Source organism: Streptopelia decaocto (assembly GCF_964273445.1).
Source record: "Streptopelia decaocto genome assembly, chromosome: 6".
Taxonomy (NCBI): Eukaryota; Metazoa; Chordata; class Aves; order Columbiformes; family Columbidae; genus Streptopelia; species Streptopelia decaocto.
The window spans coordinates 53041850-53063435 of record NC_138660.1 but is presented as its reverse complement, the minus strand read 5'-3'; the positions used below and the strand labels follow the sequence as shown (position 1 = coordinate 53063435).

The window sequence follows — 21586 nt, the reverse complement described above, 5'->3', positions numbered from 1 at the left end:
TTTCTCTTTCCTAAGAGTAGCGCTTTGCACTTCTCTTTATTCAATTCCATCTTGTTGATTTCTCCAATTTTCCAAGATAATTTCAAATGCTGATCTGATCCTCCAGAGTGTTTGCAGCCTTTCCAAGCCTGGTGTCATCTGTGAATTTCATAACAGCACTTCCTATTTCATTATCTAAGCCATTAATAAAAATATTGAAGAGAGCAGACTCCAAAACAGTCCTACTTGAAACATGTTTCCAGCTTATAATACACCACTGATGCCTACTGAGAAAGCTGTTTTTTGATTGGCTGTACACCTGCATTATAGTTAGTTAATCTAGGCCATATTTCTCTGGTTTGTTAAGGAGAATCTTAGGCCAAAGCACCAGAAGCATTGCCCCAGTCATGGCATACCAAATTGACTGTTTCTTCTTGGCTGCTAGGACAATTACCTTCCCAAATTAGATATGGTTAAACTCTCATGCTCATCAATTTGTTAGTTAAAAAATTTATTCTAATATCTTTCCATGAATCAGTTAAACTGATTTGTTCTTCATTTACCTTCTTTTAAGACAGAGATTCTATTTAAAGCTAGGTACTCTGCTTCCATTTCCCCAGCTGCCTGGCACCTCCTGCATTCTCCCCAAGTTCCCGATGACGAAATGCTCATGGGTCAGATACTGCTCCTGCAGCTTCCTCTGAAGTTCATTAGGACATGCTGACAAGGACAGAGCTAACTCGTTTGAATATTTTTGAGTCTGTTCTTTTCTGATTCTGCCCTGGGCTCCTTTCTCCTCATTAAAATTATTTCAGTTAAGCTTTGAAGAGTGAAACAAAGGCAACATTTAACTCTTTGGCCTGTTTTGTATCAAATATTATATGAGCTCTCAGACTTGCCTTGTTCTTACTCTTACTTTACATGCTTATGGACCCACTTCTTGTTGCCTTTTGTATCTCCGGATGGTCATCCTGGGGTTCAGCTCTGACAGCTCCCCATGCCTATGTGATTTCTAGAGACTTTTCATTAGTTGTAGGCTGTTCTTTCTGCCTTTTGTGTGATTGCAGCTTCTGATTTTGGGCCCTCAAAGAGCTCCTGATGCAGCCTCAGCGCTCTCTTCCCACGCTTCTGAGCCTTTCCCCGCACAGGCACAATTTGCTGTTGTGCCTTTAGTATCATCCCTTTTGTCAGCCACGAGCTGTTTGCAGCTCTTTTATCCTTCAGATTCCCTTCCCAAGAGACACTCCCTGCTCTGGTCCCCTGAGGCTGCTGCCGCTGCTTTTCTGGAGTCCATTATCCTTACATTATACTTTTCTTCAGCTCAGCAATGCTTTCATTGCAAAGTCACTTTTCATACAAACTACCGCTACATACAGATTTTCAGGGATTCTTTGCTTTCAGATGAAATCAAACAGGAACTATAGACTCCTTCATAAATGTTACCTTTGCTTTCCAAAATACAAATTTTGTTTCCAACATGTTTCAAGAGCTTATTGGACAATCTATCCTGCATGCAGAAGACCAGGTAAAGGATAACCTGGGACCTCCGGTGCTGTCTTTTAGACATTTTTGGTAGTTGCAAGACACTGGAGCAGTGAGCAAGGTGTCTCCAGTCCACAAGACATCTAGCAAAGGTCTCCTCTGAATAATGCTGGAACTGTAGAAGGAGGGTGTGCAAGCTGAGAAATGTCCAGCATTGAATGACACATAGCATAAAGTGAAAATGTATTCACAATTATTAGAGCTTGAGTGAATGCTTAGCATATGGAAAAAATAATTAGCTGATTATAATCGGGCATTTTCTTATCAATCATTCTCCATGCACTTTTTTTACTGTCTGAAGTACTGATTAAATATGTACAAAGCTGGGCTGTGTTTTGCCTTGGCAGAACTTGGGCGGCTGCATGGCTGGACCGTGTTGAGCACTGCTGACTACTGGATGATGTGCCACCAAGGAGCCCATGGCTCTGGGAAGACAAAACACTCATTCTTCTGCCCATCACCTTTTAAGTGTATTTGCTGTAATGGGGCTCAGCTGGCAGGCAGCTGATGTGTATATCATGCTTGGCTTTCCTCAGGCCACAGGGGCCATGACTCCAGCAAAACTGAAACTGAGCCCCACAAAGGGTGAGACCTCCACCACCTGGGCAGAGCCCCCACCAGTGTACACAGAAAAGCTGCTCCCAGCTGTCTTGGGGAGGTATTTTATGGAGGTAAGGACTCTTTCATTTTGGGTCTTTAACAGGACAAACAGGCTGGCCCTCAAGCCTTCAACTGCTGACTAACTGGCAAACATTGTGCTTATTATGGCTTGTCTCCTCTCATGCAAGTTGGGGTTCAAGGATGGCTCTGCCGCAAAGCTTCCTCAGCCCCAGGTGAACCAGGACCCACCACAAAGGCAGCGAGAGCCCTTCTCCTGCCCTGCCTCCTTTGCTCCATCTGGAAGAGCAATGGGAGCAGCAGGTCCCATTTGGGTGGGTGGTTACGCTGCACCCCAAGCTCTTTGCAGCCATTAACACCCACCCCCCAGACTCAGCAGGAGCCCTGCCAGGTGGGAGACAGATCCAGCATGCTGGCATCTCAGAAGGTCCTCACAGTTACTGTTCCACCAGGCGAGCGATCATGGCAGACCTTGCCCCCTGCCATGCTGAGGCAGAGCGTGGGGAGCCAAGGGAAGGAGGCAGCACTTTACCACTGATGGGAGAGCTTGGTGTGACAGCTGGCAGCGTCTCTCTTCCAGGCAGCACTGTGATTTTGCAGGATACTGCTGAGCTATTTCAGCAAGAGACAATTTCCAGGTCATGACACTGCAGCACATCATGAGTTAACGGAACACAAGTATGCAGCAGTGATTCCTGTGTGCACAGCATGCTATGGGTTCCCCTCAGAAGCAGGAGCAGTTCATACTACATACAAAGCATTTGTAGCTGGACAAGCTTTATCCAGACATGCTTTATCCAGAGGGATGAATTGAGAGGACAGGTAGGACTGCTTGTCATAGGGCTTGTGGAGCTGGTGGGGGTTGGGGGCAGTATGCTGTAGGAGCATTTGGGGACCTTTTATGGCTGCAAGGCAGATGCCAGCTTCTCTGCGAGGTGTTGCCTTCATCCCAGAGCAGCCATCCTCAGCCATGTCCTCTGCTCACTCATGTTCCCCTACAACACACAGGCTGGGTCCTGTAGGGCTTAGCTGGTAAGGTCAAAAATGAGGAAAGACTAGCAAAATTAAGGAGCTGATAGGAGGTGTCTAAGTTACAGGAAATTCCTTTTTGTTCAGCACTCCCACATGGTTTGTTTGCAATGGGAAAGCAGCATCAGCTGTCTGCAGGATGCCATCTGTGACAGAGGAGCTGGGCTGACCCTGGGAACCGCACACAGCAACACCATCACTCTGGAAATGCCACAGTATTTTTCAGCTGTAAGTATAGGAGCTACCAACCACCACAACTTTCTCCTGCTCTGCCCAGTGTAGCACGTTTATACCCTGCCTGAAAACTGGGACAAAAAAAACCCCAAAACAAGAAATAACAGCAAAAATAGGTAAAGTAAAACCTAGAGAAATCCTCGCTCGGGCAGTAGATAAACCATGAACAAAAGCACTCCTGTAAACTCATCTGGCTGTGGACAGCTACAGCAAAATGGATGTTGTGCCCTTAAGGGCTTTTGTATTCCTGTGGTATTTAATTCACAATGCAAGATAAAGCAGAGGATTAAAGGGCAGTCTCTAGCTATGCAGGCAGCAATAAATGAGACTCTTCTTGGAAAAAGCAAATAAATAAATAACGATGAGAGCTCCACTGGCTGAACAACCCTGCTTCTGAATCATGCATCTCCAACAGCATATCCCACTTGTGAGTCTACCCATAAATATGCCAGTACAGGAGGGATAGGGCTTGCAGGTGTTACCCATATACCTCCTTGCTCTCTCAAAGTTTCCCTTCCTCCCTTTGTAGCTAGGATTATATAGACCCTCTAGATACCTTTTTAATCCAAATTTAAAATGGAGATGACAGCAACACCCCACATCACAAAAAGACTTTGTGCATAAGACGTGAAAGTCACTCATCGTGTGCATGACAGATACTCTTAGGTCGTTATTGAAGAGAGCACTGGCCAAATGCACACCCTGGTCTCTGGGTGATTTTATGGGTCTTTTCTACCTTCAGGTTTCTAGACATTCCTTGGCAGAAGTCCTGGAGTTGGACACTCATGGCGAGGAGAGAAAAAGCACGTGTTTTCCATTTCATTATGCTCGCACCATGGCAGTCAGTCTTCCAGGTCTAAGTCCTGAAACTTCCTATTCCACAGCTAATGTTACTTTGACCAAAGCGCTGCCTGTGCGGCCATACTGGATTCTCAGCCATTCCTGGGACATTTCTTTCAAGGCAAAGCTGGATGACAACGCTGTTTTGTGTAGGGTTTGGAAATCTGACTTCACATTTGTTTGGAGTGAGACTTGAAAAATTCACACTGTCCCCAGAATGGAAAAATACATACATATTTTCAGACAGGTGAGAATGTTTCATTTGGACTTGATTTTTTTTTTAAATGTTGTATTCCAATTCTGACACTGAATTTCAAATACTCAGCATGAGCAGTCATCTCTAAATGCTAAATCAAAATGCTTTGTTCCATAATGATCAAAACATGACATTTGCTTATTGAAGGTAGAACAAGTGCCTCCCTCTCTGCTTTTATTAGCAAATTAAATTCTGTAAGAAAAAAAAAATGGGAATAGCTTCAGAGTTTTTCATTTTCTAAGGGATGAAGGTTCTGTCTGAACCCAGTCCCTCCACACTGCTCCAGCCACCCAAGGGCTCTTACATTAAGAGGAATAGGGACCAGTCAGGAGGGACATAAAGGTGAGTACAGATGACCCTTAGCAGAGCACCCCCCAGGGTAATGTAGGGCACATTGGCTAAGCTAATGGACCTGGAAGTGCCTCTGAAGTTGCAGGCTGGCATGTGCATTGTTATGGCTACTACTGCCTTGCTGGAGCAAGACATGGGCATCTTCTCTTTCTGTCATGTAGGAAGACATCCCAAGGATGTGAGGCAGAAGGTGCTCATGGTGCTCTTTGACCAGGCTTTTGTGGGCATGTGTCCCTGGGACACACCATGGTGCAGCCTGTGTTTCACTGCTTTATCCTCCACAGCCATGACAAAATCTTTCATTTTAGACAACAGGATTTCTGTGAGATTTCCAGGAGCCTTCCAGCTGCTGCAGCCTCTCCTCTCTGTTCCCCTGCAGTGTCCCCACAGGTTCCCACCCACACCTCTTCCCCTGCAAAGGTCTCCACCTCTTACACAGAAGCACAATTCAAAATTAAGGAAGGCAGTAGGAGCCAAGAGGACAAGGGTCCATCATTTCTTATATATTACTAGGTAGGATCTCTGAGAGAGCAAAAATTTTGCCTTCCTGCTCTGAGTATACAAGTTTCTTCCACCAGAGCTGAAGACCTTTAGAGCCTGCGATACCCAGCTGAGTGAACACTGATGCAACCTGAAACAGGTAGGTAAGAGTTCAAACACACCTGTGGGATCCATCAATGCTGAGCAAGAATGAAAGCAGTGAAAGGAACTGAGACTGGCTAAGCCTGCAGCAAAGGTCTGGAGAAGAGCCTTGTAGGACACAGGGAGGCCCATGATATGGCCATGGCTGAGCAGAGTGAATTGTCCCACCTGGCATAGTAAACGCCTGGACCATTGGCTCTTCAGGCTTCTCTGCATTCAGCAGGTAGTGATGGCTGCCCACTCCACACTTGCCCTGCCTGAATATCATTGCTGCGGGTTTGTTTGCTGGCTGGACCTCTGCTGAGAAGGTGAAGTGCTGGCTGGACTACTGAGTACACGATCCCTGGTGTTATTTAATCTTATTCAATAACTTCAGCTAAGCAATGCATGGTCATATGGGTATTGTGGCTTCAGCTCTGCCATGGGGTAGAGGGACTCAGACTGTGGCTGCCATCAGTGGGTCTTGGTTCAGGAAGAAAAGCATTGCTTCAGGGAGTAACTTCCAGGTCAAATAAGTTTAGCAATTTAAGTTTAGCAACTTAGACCATGGGCCTGTTTGCAGTGTGCTTGCTTTCAGACTGTCATATCTGGGTCTAAAAGACAGTTCTCTTGATAAGTAGCCATCCCTCCAGGAGAAGAAATGATCAGTCACTACTTTAAGAAGCCATCCCAGAGCTGGACTAATGTGGTTTTACATTAATGTCTTCTTTCCTCTGCTTATCACTTCCTACAGAGCTTGGACACACCAAAAACAGCCGCATCCACTATGCATTGGGAGATGACCCCCCTGTGGCCTCATCTTTGACTACAGAGTTAACATCTCTTGCTATGGCCACAACAGCATGTCATGGACCACAGCCTTCCACCTCCAGGAGATCTTCCGTCTCCAGGGATGAAGGCTGTAGTAGGAGGAGTGATGGGACAGAAGGCAGTTGGAAAAACACAGCCTAGCACAGAGCTGTGGACTTTTTCCAGCCTTTACTAGATAGCACGATTTATGCAGCTGGTGTGGGAGATCCTACCAGCTGCCTACAAGGGAATCTCCTGCCATGGTGTAGAAGCTGTGACAGGCAGGTGAGTGCTTCTGCCTCTGCCTACAGTTGGGAACTTAACCCAGGGACACCAGGCATTTGATTCCAGTCTGGGGTTTAGTGACAGGGAAGCATCATTCTGATTATAATGTATCACCCTCGAAAGCACAAGATGCAGTTCACAAGGCAAAAGGATTTCTTTTCCCACTCGGAAAATGTTAATTATGTTGCCCTCGTTAAATGCTAAACACATTGATCCACTGGAGCAGAGAGCACCATATGGTTATTCGTGACAAAATACATCTCCGTAGCCCTGTTGCAACAGTGGGAAACTGCAGGAAGATGAATGTTGTAAAGGAGTGTGGAGTTGAAAGGACACGTTGTGAAAGGCCAGGTGCTGCTCTGACTGTGCTGGAAGCCAAGCTCCTTCCCTGCAAAAAGGCAGGGAGTTCAGAGCCAGGTCCAAACCCCACAGCTCTTTGCTCAGCAGCAACGTGCTCATTCTGCAGAGAGCTGCTGGAACTGCACCGGAGTTCAGCAGGCACATTGAGCCTCTGCAGAAATGCCCACTGGTGAAAGCAGCACACATGCACGCACACTGTCTGCCCCCTCTCCTCTCTTATTGAATAATCAATGCAGCATTAGATAAAAATAGGTCCCATCTTTCAGAAACAGAGGGGTGGCATGTCTCGGCTTTGTCGAGCTTCCACTGCTCCTGGAGAGCGGCCAAGAAGTCCATCAGCAGATCAGCTGTGCAGCATCGCTTCTCCTGCTACTGGCCCAGGTACAGCGCCCTGAATGACTGCTCTTGGGGGACAGTTCCTGCCCAGCTGGATTAGGAGCCCCACAATGTGCCCTGTGGGGACTGTTCCTGTCTCCACATGCCTCTTTACAGCTAATAAATCAATTATTCGCTGAGTGATTTTTTGAGCATGCACGTTGTGGCTGAATGCATGCAAACCAGGATTCACAGTGCAAAAAAAGATAACTGGCTGCCTGACTTTATCCCAGCTGCCTGCTCTGATGATAGGGCTTGGATCTGGTCATCCCAGTTAGCTCCTGGTAGCCCCAGTTTACAGGCAAACTGGGCAAGAAGTGCATGAACAGCACAGCAAATAGTGCATCAAGCTGAAGGGCACGAAAGACTTTTGCATACTCTCATGGGTCTCTTCCAGTCATGTCGAAGTCATGCACGTTTGCTGTCTGGCTTGATCTCAGGTTTCTCCTCTGAGGGCATATGCTGAACTTCTCTGCCTTTAGGGTGTCATCAAGCCAACACATGGGCTTGGTGCTTTCCCAGAACTGACTCCTTACTGCTGTAGCAATTCTTCCTGTTTTGTACCTTGGGGGACTACACAGACCTGAATGAAAACATCTGTGTTCCTTCTGAGAACAGGATCAATACAGATGAAGACCCTGAAGACACTTCATTTCTCAGTTTCTCTTTATTTTACTGAGACTTGGACTCCTAAATCCTTTGAATGCTGAAGGCCAAAGTGACCTGACTAGAAAACACCCTGAGGCTACACCAACCTGGCATTTCCTCTAGGAAGCAAAGCTCATTTAAAATGAAACCACATTAGTCTTGGCAGGAAGTTTGAATTGTGACTGTCTCAAGGAAGCTCCATTAATTACTGTTCCCATTGCACTATGAAAGATCAAATGCTGTGGATCAGTTTTAATTGGCTATTGATTTCTTATGTTATTACCTACGGTTGTGCTGAGATGCCGTCAGACATACTGGATGCTTTTGATTATTCTTGCTGGCAGCTGGGATTAAAAACAGCGGGCACACACTTCCTGATCTGTAATGGATTGCCATGGTGTGCCAACAAAAATCGTTGGCAGGATGAATGGTCCTGCTTTGCCTGTCTCTTGTGCTATTGAGCTGCAGCGCAGTTACTGTTGTGAAGGCAAATACCCCCAGGGATTGGCTGCCAAGGAAAGCAAGGGAAAAGCTTCAAAGAACATGAGGATTTAGTGCTTGCAAAAGTGCGCAGCTGTCAGCACCAAGGCAGGGTGAGTCAGAGAGCAAGGCCTGGGTGGGCATGGACAAAGCAACAGTCTCCATCAGACACTGATCCAAGGAGAGGCAGATGGGATCACTTTCGCATAGCTGCAGATAAGCCCCCCCTTATGCCAACCACAGGGTTACCCCTGTGTGCGCACAAGCAGGATTGCACATGAAAGCGGTGACAGTGACAGTCCCATCCTCTCAGCCTGCTGATGGCCTTCCTGAGATGTGCATCTCCCTTGGAGCTGATCTGGTGATGTCTGAGCCTGGACTGACATGCTCTTATTATCTGACAGAGCTCCTCTTGGTATAACAGGAGATGCTTTCCTGTCCTCCTGACCCCAAACGTCATCTTAATCTACCAATGCTGACTTTCCCTAATTGCACCTTGACAGAGAAAGAGGCAAACCCCTCCTTCCCCCTCCAAGGACTGTCATTTAATTAACAGGCAGGTATCTCTCAGGATTTACAGCCCAGCTCTAAGCTGCTACTCTCCCTACTCAGTAACTCAGGCCTGTGAAGGCTCACTCCATTTATCTCTACATTTCAATAACCGTATTTCTGCTAATCCCTCTCTATGCCAGCTTTCTGGATTTACCTCTCAGGCACCCATGGAGAAAGCAGTTAATCAAATGAACAGTCCCCATCTCACTTTCCCTTCACTTCCTGGTTGCTGATCTCAAACGTCTGTGTTGTAGATGGCTTCGAAGCAGAGCAATACCTATGCTGGCACCATTACCAGTTTCTAGTTTAATCCAAGTCTCATATCTGTCCTACAGACATGACCAGAGATAGCACATATGAAAGAGAGAGAGATCAGAATCAGACGTTGGGTTTGGCTGGATATCAAGAAGCACTTAGTCTGTTCCTCCTTCACAAACTGGGATCATCTCTTTGCAACCTGTTCTTGACATATGTTTTCTAACAGGTTCTTAACAAAAAAAAAAAAACAAAAACAATATTGGAGACTCACAGAAATTCCAAACAATCCTTTCCAGTGCTTCCTGCCCTCCTGTTGGATGTCTGAAAGCAAGGGGAGAACAATGTTGAAAGACCATTTTGCACATCTTGCCCAGATGGACGTAGCTTATGGTACTTGGGACTATACCATCTGTCCTGCTTGTCGTGAAGAGCAGATTCATTTTACTTCGGTTGCGGTTTTGTTTCCATGGTGGGTGAAGGGGTAGCAAATGGTGTCTGTCCCTCACAACTGTTTTCGTGGAGCATGCTAGGATCTAGCAAAGTCCAAAGAAAACTAGTGTATTACTGAATGTGAATGGTTGAGACCTCTGGATTTTCACATATGGATCAATAGTCTCTGAGTTAACAACAATATTTTAAGAGCTCAGATTGGAACAGATCTGTTTCAGATCAAGTGAAGATAAAAACCAAATGATCTGTGCAAATCCCAGTTTGCACATGCATCTGAGGAAGCTATATGTGCAAATGAACACTCGTTCCCTCACCTTTGACTCCACACTGGAAAGACCAGGGCTGCCATGGGATTGTCTATGCAACTTGGCACATATATCTCTGTCTTAACAAATTGTTACCTAAATGTCTTAATGGCTTGGTGGAGAGGAGGTCACACGAAACAGCTGGGCAGTTGCTGACTAGGTGTGTATTTCCTGTTTGATAACACCCAGGATCTCTGCAGGTTTGGTGTCTGTTCCAGCTTTGAGACTCTGGTACCAGAAGAAGTGTCCTGCTGAGCACTCCCGGTGACAGGATGTGTAAACTGGCCTCCTGGACAAATGTCACTGGCTGCTCTATGGACATGAGACATCCAAGGACAACCGAAGAAAGTAGGCACTGCCAGGAACTGCAGAAGAACTCTGCTTCAGCACATCTATTCTTTAGTATATACCTTGTCTTTCAAACCTCTGCTCCTCTGTCAGGGGCAAACTGGGGGAATGAAAAATTAGAATCCATACAATTAGCACAGGACCTGCAGTATAACATTCTGCAAGCAAAGGTTGCCCAGCCTGTTGACAAAAAATACACAGACAACGTATGTGTTACATTATTTGAAAAAGACAAGTGTGGTAGAACTAAGCACACTTAATGTCATACTCTTTTCTCATCGCTGAGCATTTCTTAGCTCCTAAATCTTTCCTACCCACCCACAGGCTGCAAAGTAGAGGGGAAAAGGGCTGGACTGCAGAGGAGGAGACACCAAAATGCACAAATAGCACCTTGGTATTTCACAAAGCATTGTCACTGCAATTATCCATGAGAGGTTTCATCCTGAACTTGCAGAAGTGGAACTAAAGCCCAGGAAGAAGTAACAAGAGGCTTTGGGCCATGCTGGCAGTCAGGAGCAGAACTCTGACTCTCCGGAGCCAGCTTTGCTCGGCTATGATCAAAGACACTGTGTGAAGCTGCAAGGTTTGGGAGAGGGATAAAGAGAGGGAGAATAGCTGTTCCACAGTGAGGAACTCACTGCCAGTCTTCTAGGGAGCTGGCATTGCTGCATCCATCACAGTTGTGCAAAGCTATAATGAGCAAGCAATTAAAACCAGTCGTGGAGTTCCCTTTGATCAGCGTCTTCTGCCGACCTGACCTGGCCTGGCCTCTCCATGGCACAGATCAGCCTTTTGGCTAGTGCTAGGGCAGCCCCCTTAGATTAGCAGGGCTGGAGGGAAGTCGCTCAGAGGAGAAACGTGACCACATCAACAGCCAGGGAGTCACAGCTCTCTGTGAAGACCTCATTTGTCACTTGGTTCAACCTGGGCAGAGAAAGAAGATGAGGAAAGGAGAGGAGAGGGGAGTGAGAACCAGGTCTCAGCTAGCACTGCTCAGAGCTCCCTTTCTCTCCGCTGCAGACCTGAGAGCAGCAGCAGCTGGGATTGCAAAGGGCATTGATGCACAATACAGCGAGTTTTACACTAGAGTGTGGCAGGGGCAGAGGGCTACTGAATGCATATATGAGCTTTTCTAGAGAAATGTATACATGGCTCACATGGTCCAGAACATCATCTCTCCTGGTTGAGCATGAGTGGGCTGCCTGGTAGCACATGCAGACACACAGCACACAGCACAAGTGGAGCCGTGTCTGGGTAATGTCTGAGGCACTGGGCAAGAAAAGCCACACAGAGACATTTTAAGTCACTGCATCTGTAGCGCTTCACATTTGCTTCTGAGTCCGTGAGAAAGCCAGCTTGCCTGGCCCACCAGGCCTGCCAGCTGCGCAGGGAGGAGCGTGAGACAAGGGGTTGCCCCAAGGCACAACTCTGAAATGCTCCTGGGAATGGGATGGCTGCTTGCTCTTTGGCTGGAAAAAAAATCAAAGCTCACAGCTTTGGGCACTAAGCTTAATGGTGACACCAGTGGAGATGCAAAGGGACTTTTTTTCCAGTCAGAGAAAGCAGAAAAGAGAAATAGCGGCCAGACCCTTAAAAATTTAATAAGAACGAAACAAAGAACCTCAAATAAAAATCTGTTCCACTGCATTTCATGGCTGGCGTAGTCTGCTCTCTGCCATGTGGGAGGATTTAGCTCCTATTGACAGATGACCTAATCAGTTCCCCTCAGCTCTTGAAGCTTTATCAAAGCCAGTTAATCATGTTACTGATGCTTGCACAGGCCAGGGTTGTCCACTTCTGTCCTCTGCCATCAAGGCAACACAAATACCCTCCACACACATAGGGATAATGTTTTTCCTCTCTCAGTTCCAGCAGCAAGAGGATGTCACCAGTGGCCATTGTAACAACGTGTGGGTGCTGCCTGTCTCTCCTTCACTCCCTTTGCCACCATTTTTTCCTGGAGAGATGTGGTAGCTCCATCAGCGTCTCATGAAGGAGCAGGATGATCTCTACAGGCCAAGCTCACATCTCATTGTCAGCAAAGTGGTGGCAACAGTGGGAAGAATTGGGCTGGGTTTCAGTGAGCCCAAGTCCTGTGTCAGAAAGGTGCTGAAACCAAGAGCCATTTGAACCCAGACACTAAGGTGTGTGGTCCAGACCTCTGTCCCTGCTGCTGCTTTTGTTTTACTTCTGTACCCCAATATAACCAACTGCTGCTGTGTGATATAGTCTGTCCTGCTCCTCCTGAGGGCTGAACTGGGGGCTGTGCTCCTTCCCTCTGGAGTGGCCCCACCTGCACAAACACCAGTTCACCAAGTCAAGAGGACTGCCTTGTCCCACCGCGTTTCTGGGAGGCTCCTTCTGCCTTTATATGAGCAACGGAAGGACCCAGACATTTAGCTTTCTGGCAGGGTCAATTGAACTGACGTTATCTGGGTAGACACTGCTGAGGAGTGGCTGGTGTCCACTGGACTGTTTCCGTACCGCTACTCTTTCAGTGTGCTGGCTGGTGAGTGCTCTGCCTGTGTCTATCATCAGCTACATCCCCCATCCCACAGCCTGCACTGGGGCTACAGCTCGAGCTCTCAGGGAGACCTCTGGGGCCAGGCTGCCAGCATCTGCTTTCCCTCTGGGCTTGCTCAGTGTGGGGCAGCTTTGTCCTCAGAGCTGCTCTGTACCAGCAACCTGACAACGGCCCCAGTCTGGGCCACGAGCTGAGCTGGCTGGGACCTGCAGCTCCAGGGTGGGCCAAAGCCACTCCTGGCCAGCAGAGAGACTGGGATGGGGAGCAAAGAGGTTGCATGTAGAGGGACCTTGCCATACCCAATCATGGGGCAGTCCCTAAATTATCTGTTGCAGAGAGGAAGGAATTTCTTTTCCAGTGTTACTGAAAAACCTTATATCCCCCAGCCTCCCTCAGACCTCCTCAACCTCTTCTTGCTCTGAAGAGAGATTTGTTTCTCTCTGGGGTTGCTGCAAGTCCTTCTGCCAGCCCAGACCAGGAGATACTCTGGGGCTGTCAAGATGAGCAGAGAGGACTTTAAAAAAGGTGTCGCAAAAGCAGAGAGGAGGAAAAGCCCAGGATGCCCAATCCAAGCTGAGCTGTACCGGCTGGCTCTCCACACCATCTCCCACTCCTCTCCACAGGTGGAGCAACGGGTGGGTGACCTTGGCCATGCCGTGAGATGCGATAACCCACCTATACAGACAATGTCCATGAAGCCGTACATTCCATAGCAGATCTGGAAGAGCAGGTCCTGGCGCTGCCATTTGGCTGAAGGACTGAAGGTCGACCAGATGAGCCACGAGATACTGGCGATGAGGAAGAGGGAACCCAGGATGGCCGCTGCTATCTGAACCTTCTCAATGACTGTCAGAGAGATTGCCTGCCACTGCAAGGGGAGGCAATGGGGAGAGGAGAGGGGAAAAGGGGGAGAGAGGAAGGAAAAAGAAAAGAGATTAGTCACTTGGGGCACATCACTCTTTGACATCTTTGTGGTAGTTTTGGAGAACACCTATGACTTACATGTGCACCCTATGCATAGGTGCTTCTACCTGGTCAACATCTGAGGTGCAGCATGGCAATTGTTCAACAGCGCATGGTCCCATATTTCCTGACAGCATTGCTGAAGAGGAAATGGAGGGGAATCCCAGATCTCACCAGGAAAACACAGAGATCTGAGGGAGGTAGGACGGACTGGGGGCAAACACTGAAAATAACATGCCTGTGACAGTGGGGCTGTGACGGCAATCACAAACCAGGACATCCATTTGCTACCTCAAATGGAGGCTAGGCATCATCCTGGGCTACAAGAAGAAGTGTCTCAGAGAGACCAGCTTTCCTCCAGAGGCCTCCCATGTAAGCCATGAGCTGGCTCTGTGCCACTCTGTGAGATTTGACAGATCACAGCACTAGATAGGATCTCGCAGCAGCAACGCACATCCCACCAAACTTGTTACAAACAACACAAGTTGCTGTGGTCAGGCTAGGTGATGACATGTTCCGGCTGTGTTCCAAGACAAATGCTAATGTTTCTTCCTCAGAAGAAGAAAAAAATAGAAATAACTCCCCCAAATCCATTCACTATGTCAAACAGCTTTGGATACACTACAGTATAAAATAACCTAAGCCCGGACTCCTCTCTGTCATCCAGAATAAAACCTCCCTACCCAGATTTACGCTGCTGAGAGAACTACCCTGTAAAAAACAAAGGCAGAAACTGCTTTATTTAAAAAGACCTGGTGACATGGTCTGTAGCCCCTCCTGCAAATCAGAAATCAAACACATAAACAGGCTGGGAAGAGACAGTCTCTTCTGGCATCAAAGATTATAGGCCACCTTTAGCTGCGAGATATTAATACATGCCCTTGAAGTCTCAGTGGAACTGGCAGAAGGATAAATAAAGGTGTACTTCAGCCCCTGCAGGTATAGAATATTCAGGGGAACTGGAAATGTTTAGTCTGGATTCAGCCCAAATTCAGTATCCCTTTGAGGCAGCATCTCTGGCAAGCCCTGAGCGCCATGCCTGTTTGTCAAACTCATCCTGGGACAGCAGGGTCACCTGTCAGGCCTTGCCCCATCCTTTTGCAGGGCAAGAAGAGAGTTCACTTGCTGTGTCCCTCTTTCATGCCCAGTCGGGCATGAACAGGAGGGTCCCGGCTAGAAGCAGGAGTGCTGGAGTCCACAGGGGATGCACAGGTGTGCGTCTCCTCTCCTATCATAAGACAGAGCAAAGGCCACCCAGCACCTGTTGCCCTTAAATTTGGGTTCTGTGCAGGGGATCAGCAGCTGTGCTGCCCTCCTGTCAGCTCATCAGTTTCACCCTCAACATCACCATCAGCAGATGCAGGACAAATCCACAAATTTTGCAATCAGCTCACAGCTCCAGGATTAGAGGCATGTGGCAGGGAGGGAGCTTGGGTACATGCATGGGGTTGCACTTTCACCCCTGCAGTTTTCCCCAGACCTCATCTCCCCTTCCACTAACGCTGGCAAGCGCCGAGGGGGCAGGAGAGCAGGGAGCTCGGTGCACAGCCTGGTGCTGCGTGTGAAGGCTTTACTGCAGGTCTCTCATGCTGACCCGTGTTCGCCTGTGCCAGCCAAATCATTCTGCATAATTTCTCTCTCTCAAGGAGGTAATGGACTGGCGCCTCACCATCTGTCTGGCACACTGAAAGGCCTGTGTGGCAACAGGTCCTTCCAAGGTAGCAATTAAAGACAGAAAAAGAAGAAGGAGCTGTTTTCTATAACTAGCGTCCACGTACAACTAGCACCACTGTTTTGCAGAGACAGGAAGGCTCAGGTGTAGTACTAAATACACTGTAAAAGGGGATGCGGCTCAGGGCACGGAGAAGTTACACCTGGGTGCAAACTTCAAACCCTGCTCGCCACGGTTGGGAACAGAGAGGCTGAAACACAGGCAGGGACGCTGCCTGATACTGCTCAGCTGGCAGCAGCTGCCGGGAAGTTTGCTGCAGTGATAATGAAGAGGCTGGAGTCTGTCAGCCATGCCAGGGGGTAGGAGACTCTCCCCTGGCATCTGGCACTAAGTGGCAGTGACACACACAGCAGCAGTCCTGACTGTTGAGGAGGTGGCACTGGGGTGTGATTACCCTCTGGCAAGGAGGTAAATGGGTCAGAGCTGAACACTGGGAAAAATAACCAGCTTGCAGAAGAATTTAATATTTTCCACGAAGAGAAAAAAAAGAAGTAAGTAATAAACGCTGTATTTCCTCTCTAGCAACCCTGAGAACTACAATTTAGCATCGCACATCTAGTTCGAGCCACCAATAATGGGAGTAATTATTTTTATCTTTTAATTCCGTTTTGCTACACATCCTGGGCTATGAGGTTTGCACAGAGAGAAGAAAAGGTGTGAGATAGAGCATAAAGCCTGCTTCCCAGTGAGAGTGCAGAGAGAAGGGTCCAAGAGCTGTTTGGAGGCGGAATGTGCTGATGAATTTCAGACGCAGGAGCTGGGCCTGATGCATCCCTGCACCCGTGGCCGCAGGGGCCTGCCTCAATCACAGCAGTGTGCCTTTCACTTTTCATAACAGTCCTTAGGAAATCATCCATTCTCCTAACCCTGCTCTACCATCATTATGGCCAGCAGAACAGGATTTGGTGGGTGATCCTATTGTCCTCGGGTCTGCACTACAGCTGCAAAGAAAGGTTTCAGCAACACTGCCGAGTCCCTCTACCAGCACATAGGAAACCCCCAAAGCTCTTTGTCTGAATGTTGGGCTGCAGACACAGCCCCATCCCTCTAAATCTCCAGCTCAAACGTTCAAGCTCTAGCAAGGTCACAGTGTCAAGCAATCCCACCTTGCAGGAAGAAATTAAATTGCGCCCTTCTTTCCTCAGCTGATGACTCCTGAGTCCCAGGTAGCTGCTGAGTTGTACTGAAGTGCACCTTTAACAACTGGTAGCTCACCCAGGCTGTCAATGAGGAATGTGACCTTTAGGCAAGTGGAAAGCTCTTCAGATGCTCTGCCAGTGCTGAACAGGGCAGAACTAAGGACTTGCTGGTACTGGAAAGCTTTAAAGGCTCCTGTGGGATAAGAAGGGCAGCTTTGTGAGCTCTGGGCTTCCAATGGCTTCAGAGCACGCCCAAGCAGCTCTCTGTGATGGCTTGCGACCCGTGCTGGAAAAAGAGCTCCATCCTTCCAGACCACTCTGAAGAAATGTCCTCATTCACTCAGGAGCTGCCTGTCTTCTGCTACCATCTCCCTTGGCCAACTGCTTTGGCACACCACCCAGATATGCACATACAAAACACCATGCTCTCTTGGACTGATTTCCCCCAGGTTTCCCTCAGTCACAAAGCTCTGTGACCAAGATGCTTCAGATAGGGTTTCTTAGGAGTCCAGGTCTCACATTTGTGATGACCTTAGCCAGGGGCCAAGCCAGTACCAGTGCCTGCCGTTCATGTCTCTCTCGTTCTCCTGGATTGTTTCATAACCTACTTGGGAGAAACGTGTTTCTCTGTTTGCTTCAGTGCTTCTCCTCAGAGACTTGTGAGTGAAACCCCCTGCTGCTAATGTAACACAGAATAATAATGTCATTACTATAGTATTTAAAGCCTGATCCATGTTTCCCTTTCCTTGGCACTAGCAGTCTCCAAAGGTTCCCAAGCACCAGCATGATCAGATCCAAGGCAGATATTTACCTGCAGAAGATACCTGTGTCTTACTGCAGCAGCTTGCTAAGAAGACTTGCTTGCTGGAAAAGACTTCCTACACTCCTCAGAGAGCTCCCCCATGCCTGCCTCAGGCAGTTCAGTTTATTTTTATTGCTGTATCTGACACATTCCCTTAGTATGTATCATTAAGATCCTGAGCTGTGCTAGTCAGCGATTTCATTTTCAGACCCAGGATCACAAGCAAGCAGAGCTCTTTCCTAGAAAGTTGGAGTGGACCATTCCCAGCCCTGCTCAGGTCTGGCTCTCCCCTCACTGCTGTCCTGAGGACCTGACCATTCCCCTCAATTATCTTTTGGAGGATGGCTTTTCTTTTTATAAATTCACCAAGCAAAGTCGTGCCACTGCTGTGGTAGCTTCCCTGCTGTACATTTACAGGTACTGTAGCTTATTCAGATACTGGAAAGGCTGCAGGGAGGAAGGAGGGTCCACCAGGGTAATGTAATGGAAATGTCCAGTTATGAAACTCCCTCTCCTCTGTGTGCTGGAGCATCTGGTAAGGCTCAGGCTACAGCATCGGTACCCTGGAAAGCCCCCATTACAATGCACAGGCCATGAAGTCTCTCTTGCTGTGACTGCACACATTGCCTGCAGGCTGCAGCTCAGCAGGGACCAGCCTAGGCTTGTACTTAACACATGACAACAGCAAGTTGGGACAAGCAGGAGACCCTAGTAAACATGTCTCAAGCTTTTTAGCTCAGGAGCTCAGGCTGAAGTTCAAACACCCTGGCACCTTGGCCACTTTCCTTGCAGATGTGGGAATCCTGATGAAGAGGCCATACAAACGAACACTCATCAGGTCTTAAAAGAGCATCAACACAGTCAAAATAGATCCAGAGGAGAACTAGGACCAGATCCCAATCCCAGCACTGGATAACTGAGGAACTCTGGAGCTGAAACAACCCACAAGACACAAAGAGTCAGAGATAACAGCTGTAAACAAGAGATGAGCTCCCTGAGACTGCAGACAGTTTTAGGTCTGAGAAGGCTGGTTTGAATGGATCTTGTATCTGCTGAAATCAGAGCATCAGAGTGAATGTGGCTAAGGAGCGGCTGCAAAGGAGTTGTATAGATGATTCCACCATGTATCAGCACCAGAGTGTCTGCAGTGCTATCAAAACCCTGAGTCTCCATGTCATGTTAATAATAATGGGCTTTGCACAAATATGGAAATGGAGAGTAGCATTTAAAGCCTCCATGCCCATGACTCTTGTCTCAGTGACTGGCAGACTAGAGAGCAGGAGGATGGATAGATGGATGGATGGATGGATGGATGGATGGATGGATGGATGGATGGACGGACAAAAGCTCTGTATCTTCTGGTTGCTCACAGCTGGTGAGATATTTTTGCTCTTTGCTGTCTGACTGCTGCTTGGCAGGACACTTGCCATGTCATCCAACAACTTTAATCCCCCCATCTCAGCAGGTTTGCAGTGTTGCTGCTTTCAGACCTTTTCTCTTAAATGCCTGCAATCCAGGGATGGGGAGGGGCGTTAATTTACAGAGATTTCATTCTGCAAAAATACCCGACTAAAGGCCTCTCTCTGGCATGAGACATCAAAACAGCCTGGAGGCTGGAAGGAGTCTGTGTTAATTATGCATGAACCATGTTCTCCCACTGTAACTTCTCTGCCCACGCCACGAGTCTCCAGACACATTTGGCCCATACTGTGCTCCAAAAAGTGTGCAGGAGATGTCAAAATGGGCAAAAATGCAGATGCCAGGGAACATGTGGGTGTCGGGTGTACTGCCCTGCTCAGACCAACTGGACGTGCTTCAGGGAGCCCAGGGTCTGCCAGATACCTGGGTTTGGCTTTTCAGTGGTTGGTCACATAGGAGGACACACGGATAGTCACCAGGGATAGGTAGGCCATGTTCCTGGTTAAAATCTAGCCAGGGTCAGAGTGTCACCCAAACCAGCTTCATGTGGCAAGGAGGTGTGGTCCTTGCCTGAATTATAGCTGGTCTGGAATAAACAGACAACCATGATTTGCTACAGCATTTGCCCTCCAAAACCTCTACTTAAGGAATTCAGAGCTTTCTAGTAAGAATAAAGCTGGGCAGAAGTGCCAGAAAACCCTGAGAAGAAAGGCCAGAGACTATTTCTTTACTTAGAGGCATGCTGTATGTCCAGGTAGCCCCTGTTAGCCATGCGTGGGGTGAAGACCAAGCAGAAAGGATGCTCTTCCCACCTGCAGATGCTGTGGCACGTTGCATGGTGACGTGTTATGGGGGGACAAGCTCTTAGTCCTTGTGGGAAGTCCAGGCCTGGTACATCAATCAGCCACTTCCCATGGGATTTCACATACTAGTGCTAGTGTAGCATCTGCTTCCCAGAAAGTGCCTTTGTGCTGGCACCAGGCACAGAGCTGTAACTCCACACATGCCGCATTTATTCCACATCAAGTGGTTTTTCACTCCAGTTGCTTCTTCCCACCCTCCAAATCTCCCAGTGCTTGTGTGAGAAGTGCTGTGAAGTCTAAGCCAGCGATGTGAAGCCTCCAAGCCCAAGGTCTGCATGGTCCTCTGGGACCCTTGCTCCTGGAGCTGGGCTCTTTAACTGCTCCTGCCACTTAGATTTTGTGTTTGTGGCAAAGGCCAGCAGATCAGGCCACTTTCTAATAGAGAAGCCCCAAAAAAGCAACGCTTTGTGCAGGCTTTTGAATGTGTGTGGGAGGGGAGCTTGTCCGTGAATATATCCAATAAATTTTGGCCATGTGAGGAGCAGGAGAAAAGTCACTGACCCATTGCCCTGAGCCACCTGAAGGCATAGAGCATTTGGAGGTCATTCATTAAAGGCAATGCTGGCTGTATGCACATTCATAAATATTCACCCACAAACCTTCACTGCTGTTCAGCATCGCACTCCTGATCTGAGACAGAGGAAGCATTAGGGCACTCATGGACCAGCTTTCCAGAAATAAACAAACACTGCTTTGTCCACATTTCCCCTCCTGTTTTTCAATCTGCTCTGATTTATGAGAGCCAAGAAATTAAAGCACCCCAGGTCTGGGGCTTGGGATGAAACTATGGATCTCTCCAGACCACGGCACGTGGAAAATTGAATCAGGAGCTGTAGGGACTTGCAGAGAGCAGGCAGTCTTTTTCCTTCCCCCCAGCAAAATTGCTCCATGATGCACCACTAACTTCACTATTTCATTTAAGTCTGCAGCCCTAAAGGGCTGTCCCTGTTTCCTCACTGTGGTTAGTAATCTCAGGCCTGAAAAAAGACACACAGAAAATGCAGTTTTGAGGAGAGAGCAGGACTTTGCATTCCTCCCACTCCCATACAACTGGGCAACATCAGTGGCAAAGTCCTTGTCTCCTGTTAGAGAACAGAGCGACAGAGGCAAAGCCTTCCACCAGGTGCTGGACAGACCAACATCCTTACAGACATTGCCCCAGTCCCTAAACCACAACATGCTGCTGTAATGCCTCTCTGGTCCAGATGATGCTTATTAAGCAGTAGTGCCTGGATATAATGTGCTTCCTTACGTCCGAGGCACCAATGGTACTCAGCAAAGGCATGCAGCAATTAGTCCGTCTTCAGGTGTTGCCCTTGCAATAAATCAATAGCTATTACGGATAATTTATCCCATTTTTAACAGTCACACAGTTTTCCTCATTCTGAATCTTGATTTCAATTACCAGCCTGCAGTGAGGCTTATTAAACCACAGTGCTTTTGAGCTGAGAAGAGAAAGAAGGTTGGTACTCTGATGCCTTTCACAGCCACTCACATCAAGATGTGCTTTACCTGTTGTGTGCACATCTGCAAATGTCCACCAAGAATCAAGCTTGGAGAGATCAGAGCATCAGAGCAAACACCCCTTGGGCCATGCCAGTATGTATTTGATCATGGGGGAGCAGTAAATTGAAAAGGGTGGCAGGATCAGATTGCTGTAGGAGCCCTCCATCCATCTCCTCCATCCTTCATGCCAACACAGAGGAGGCTCAGCAGGAGGAGATCGGGGCTAATGGGACAACTACAGACACATGGAGTCTCAAGATACAGTGTTCTTACAGACTGTGCCCTGTTGTAGGAAAT

At 47.9% G+C, this 21586-nt stretch overlaps 1 protein-coding gene across 1 annotated transcript in view; it reads right to left on the bottom strand.

Annotated features, from left to right (window-relative positions):
* The window catches only part of MARCHF4 (membrane associated ring-CH-type finger 4), a gene marked incomplete at both ends in the record, with an annotated part of 100424 nt that overhangs the window by 6253 nt on the left and 72585 nt on the right, over window positions 1-21586 (bottom strand). Inside the window, one exon of the mRNA XM_082054916.1 lies at window positions 13541-13733. Within this exon, the coding sequence (XP_081911042.1) occupies window positions 13541-13733 (193 nt within the window). The remainder of the gene's footprint in view (window positions 1-13540; window positions 13734-21586) is intronic.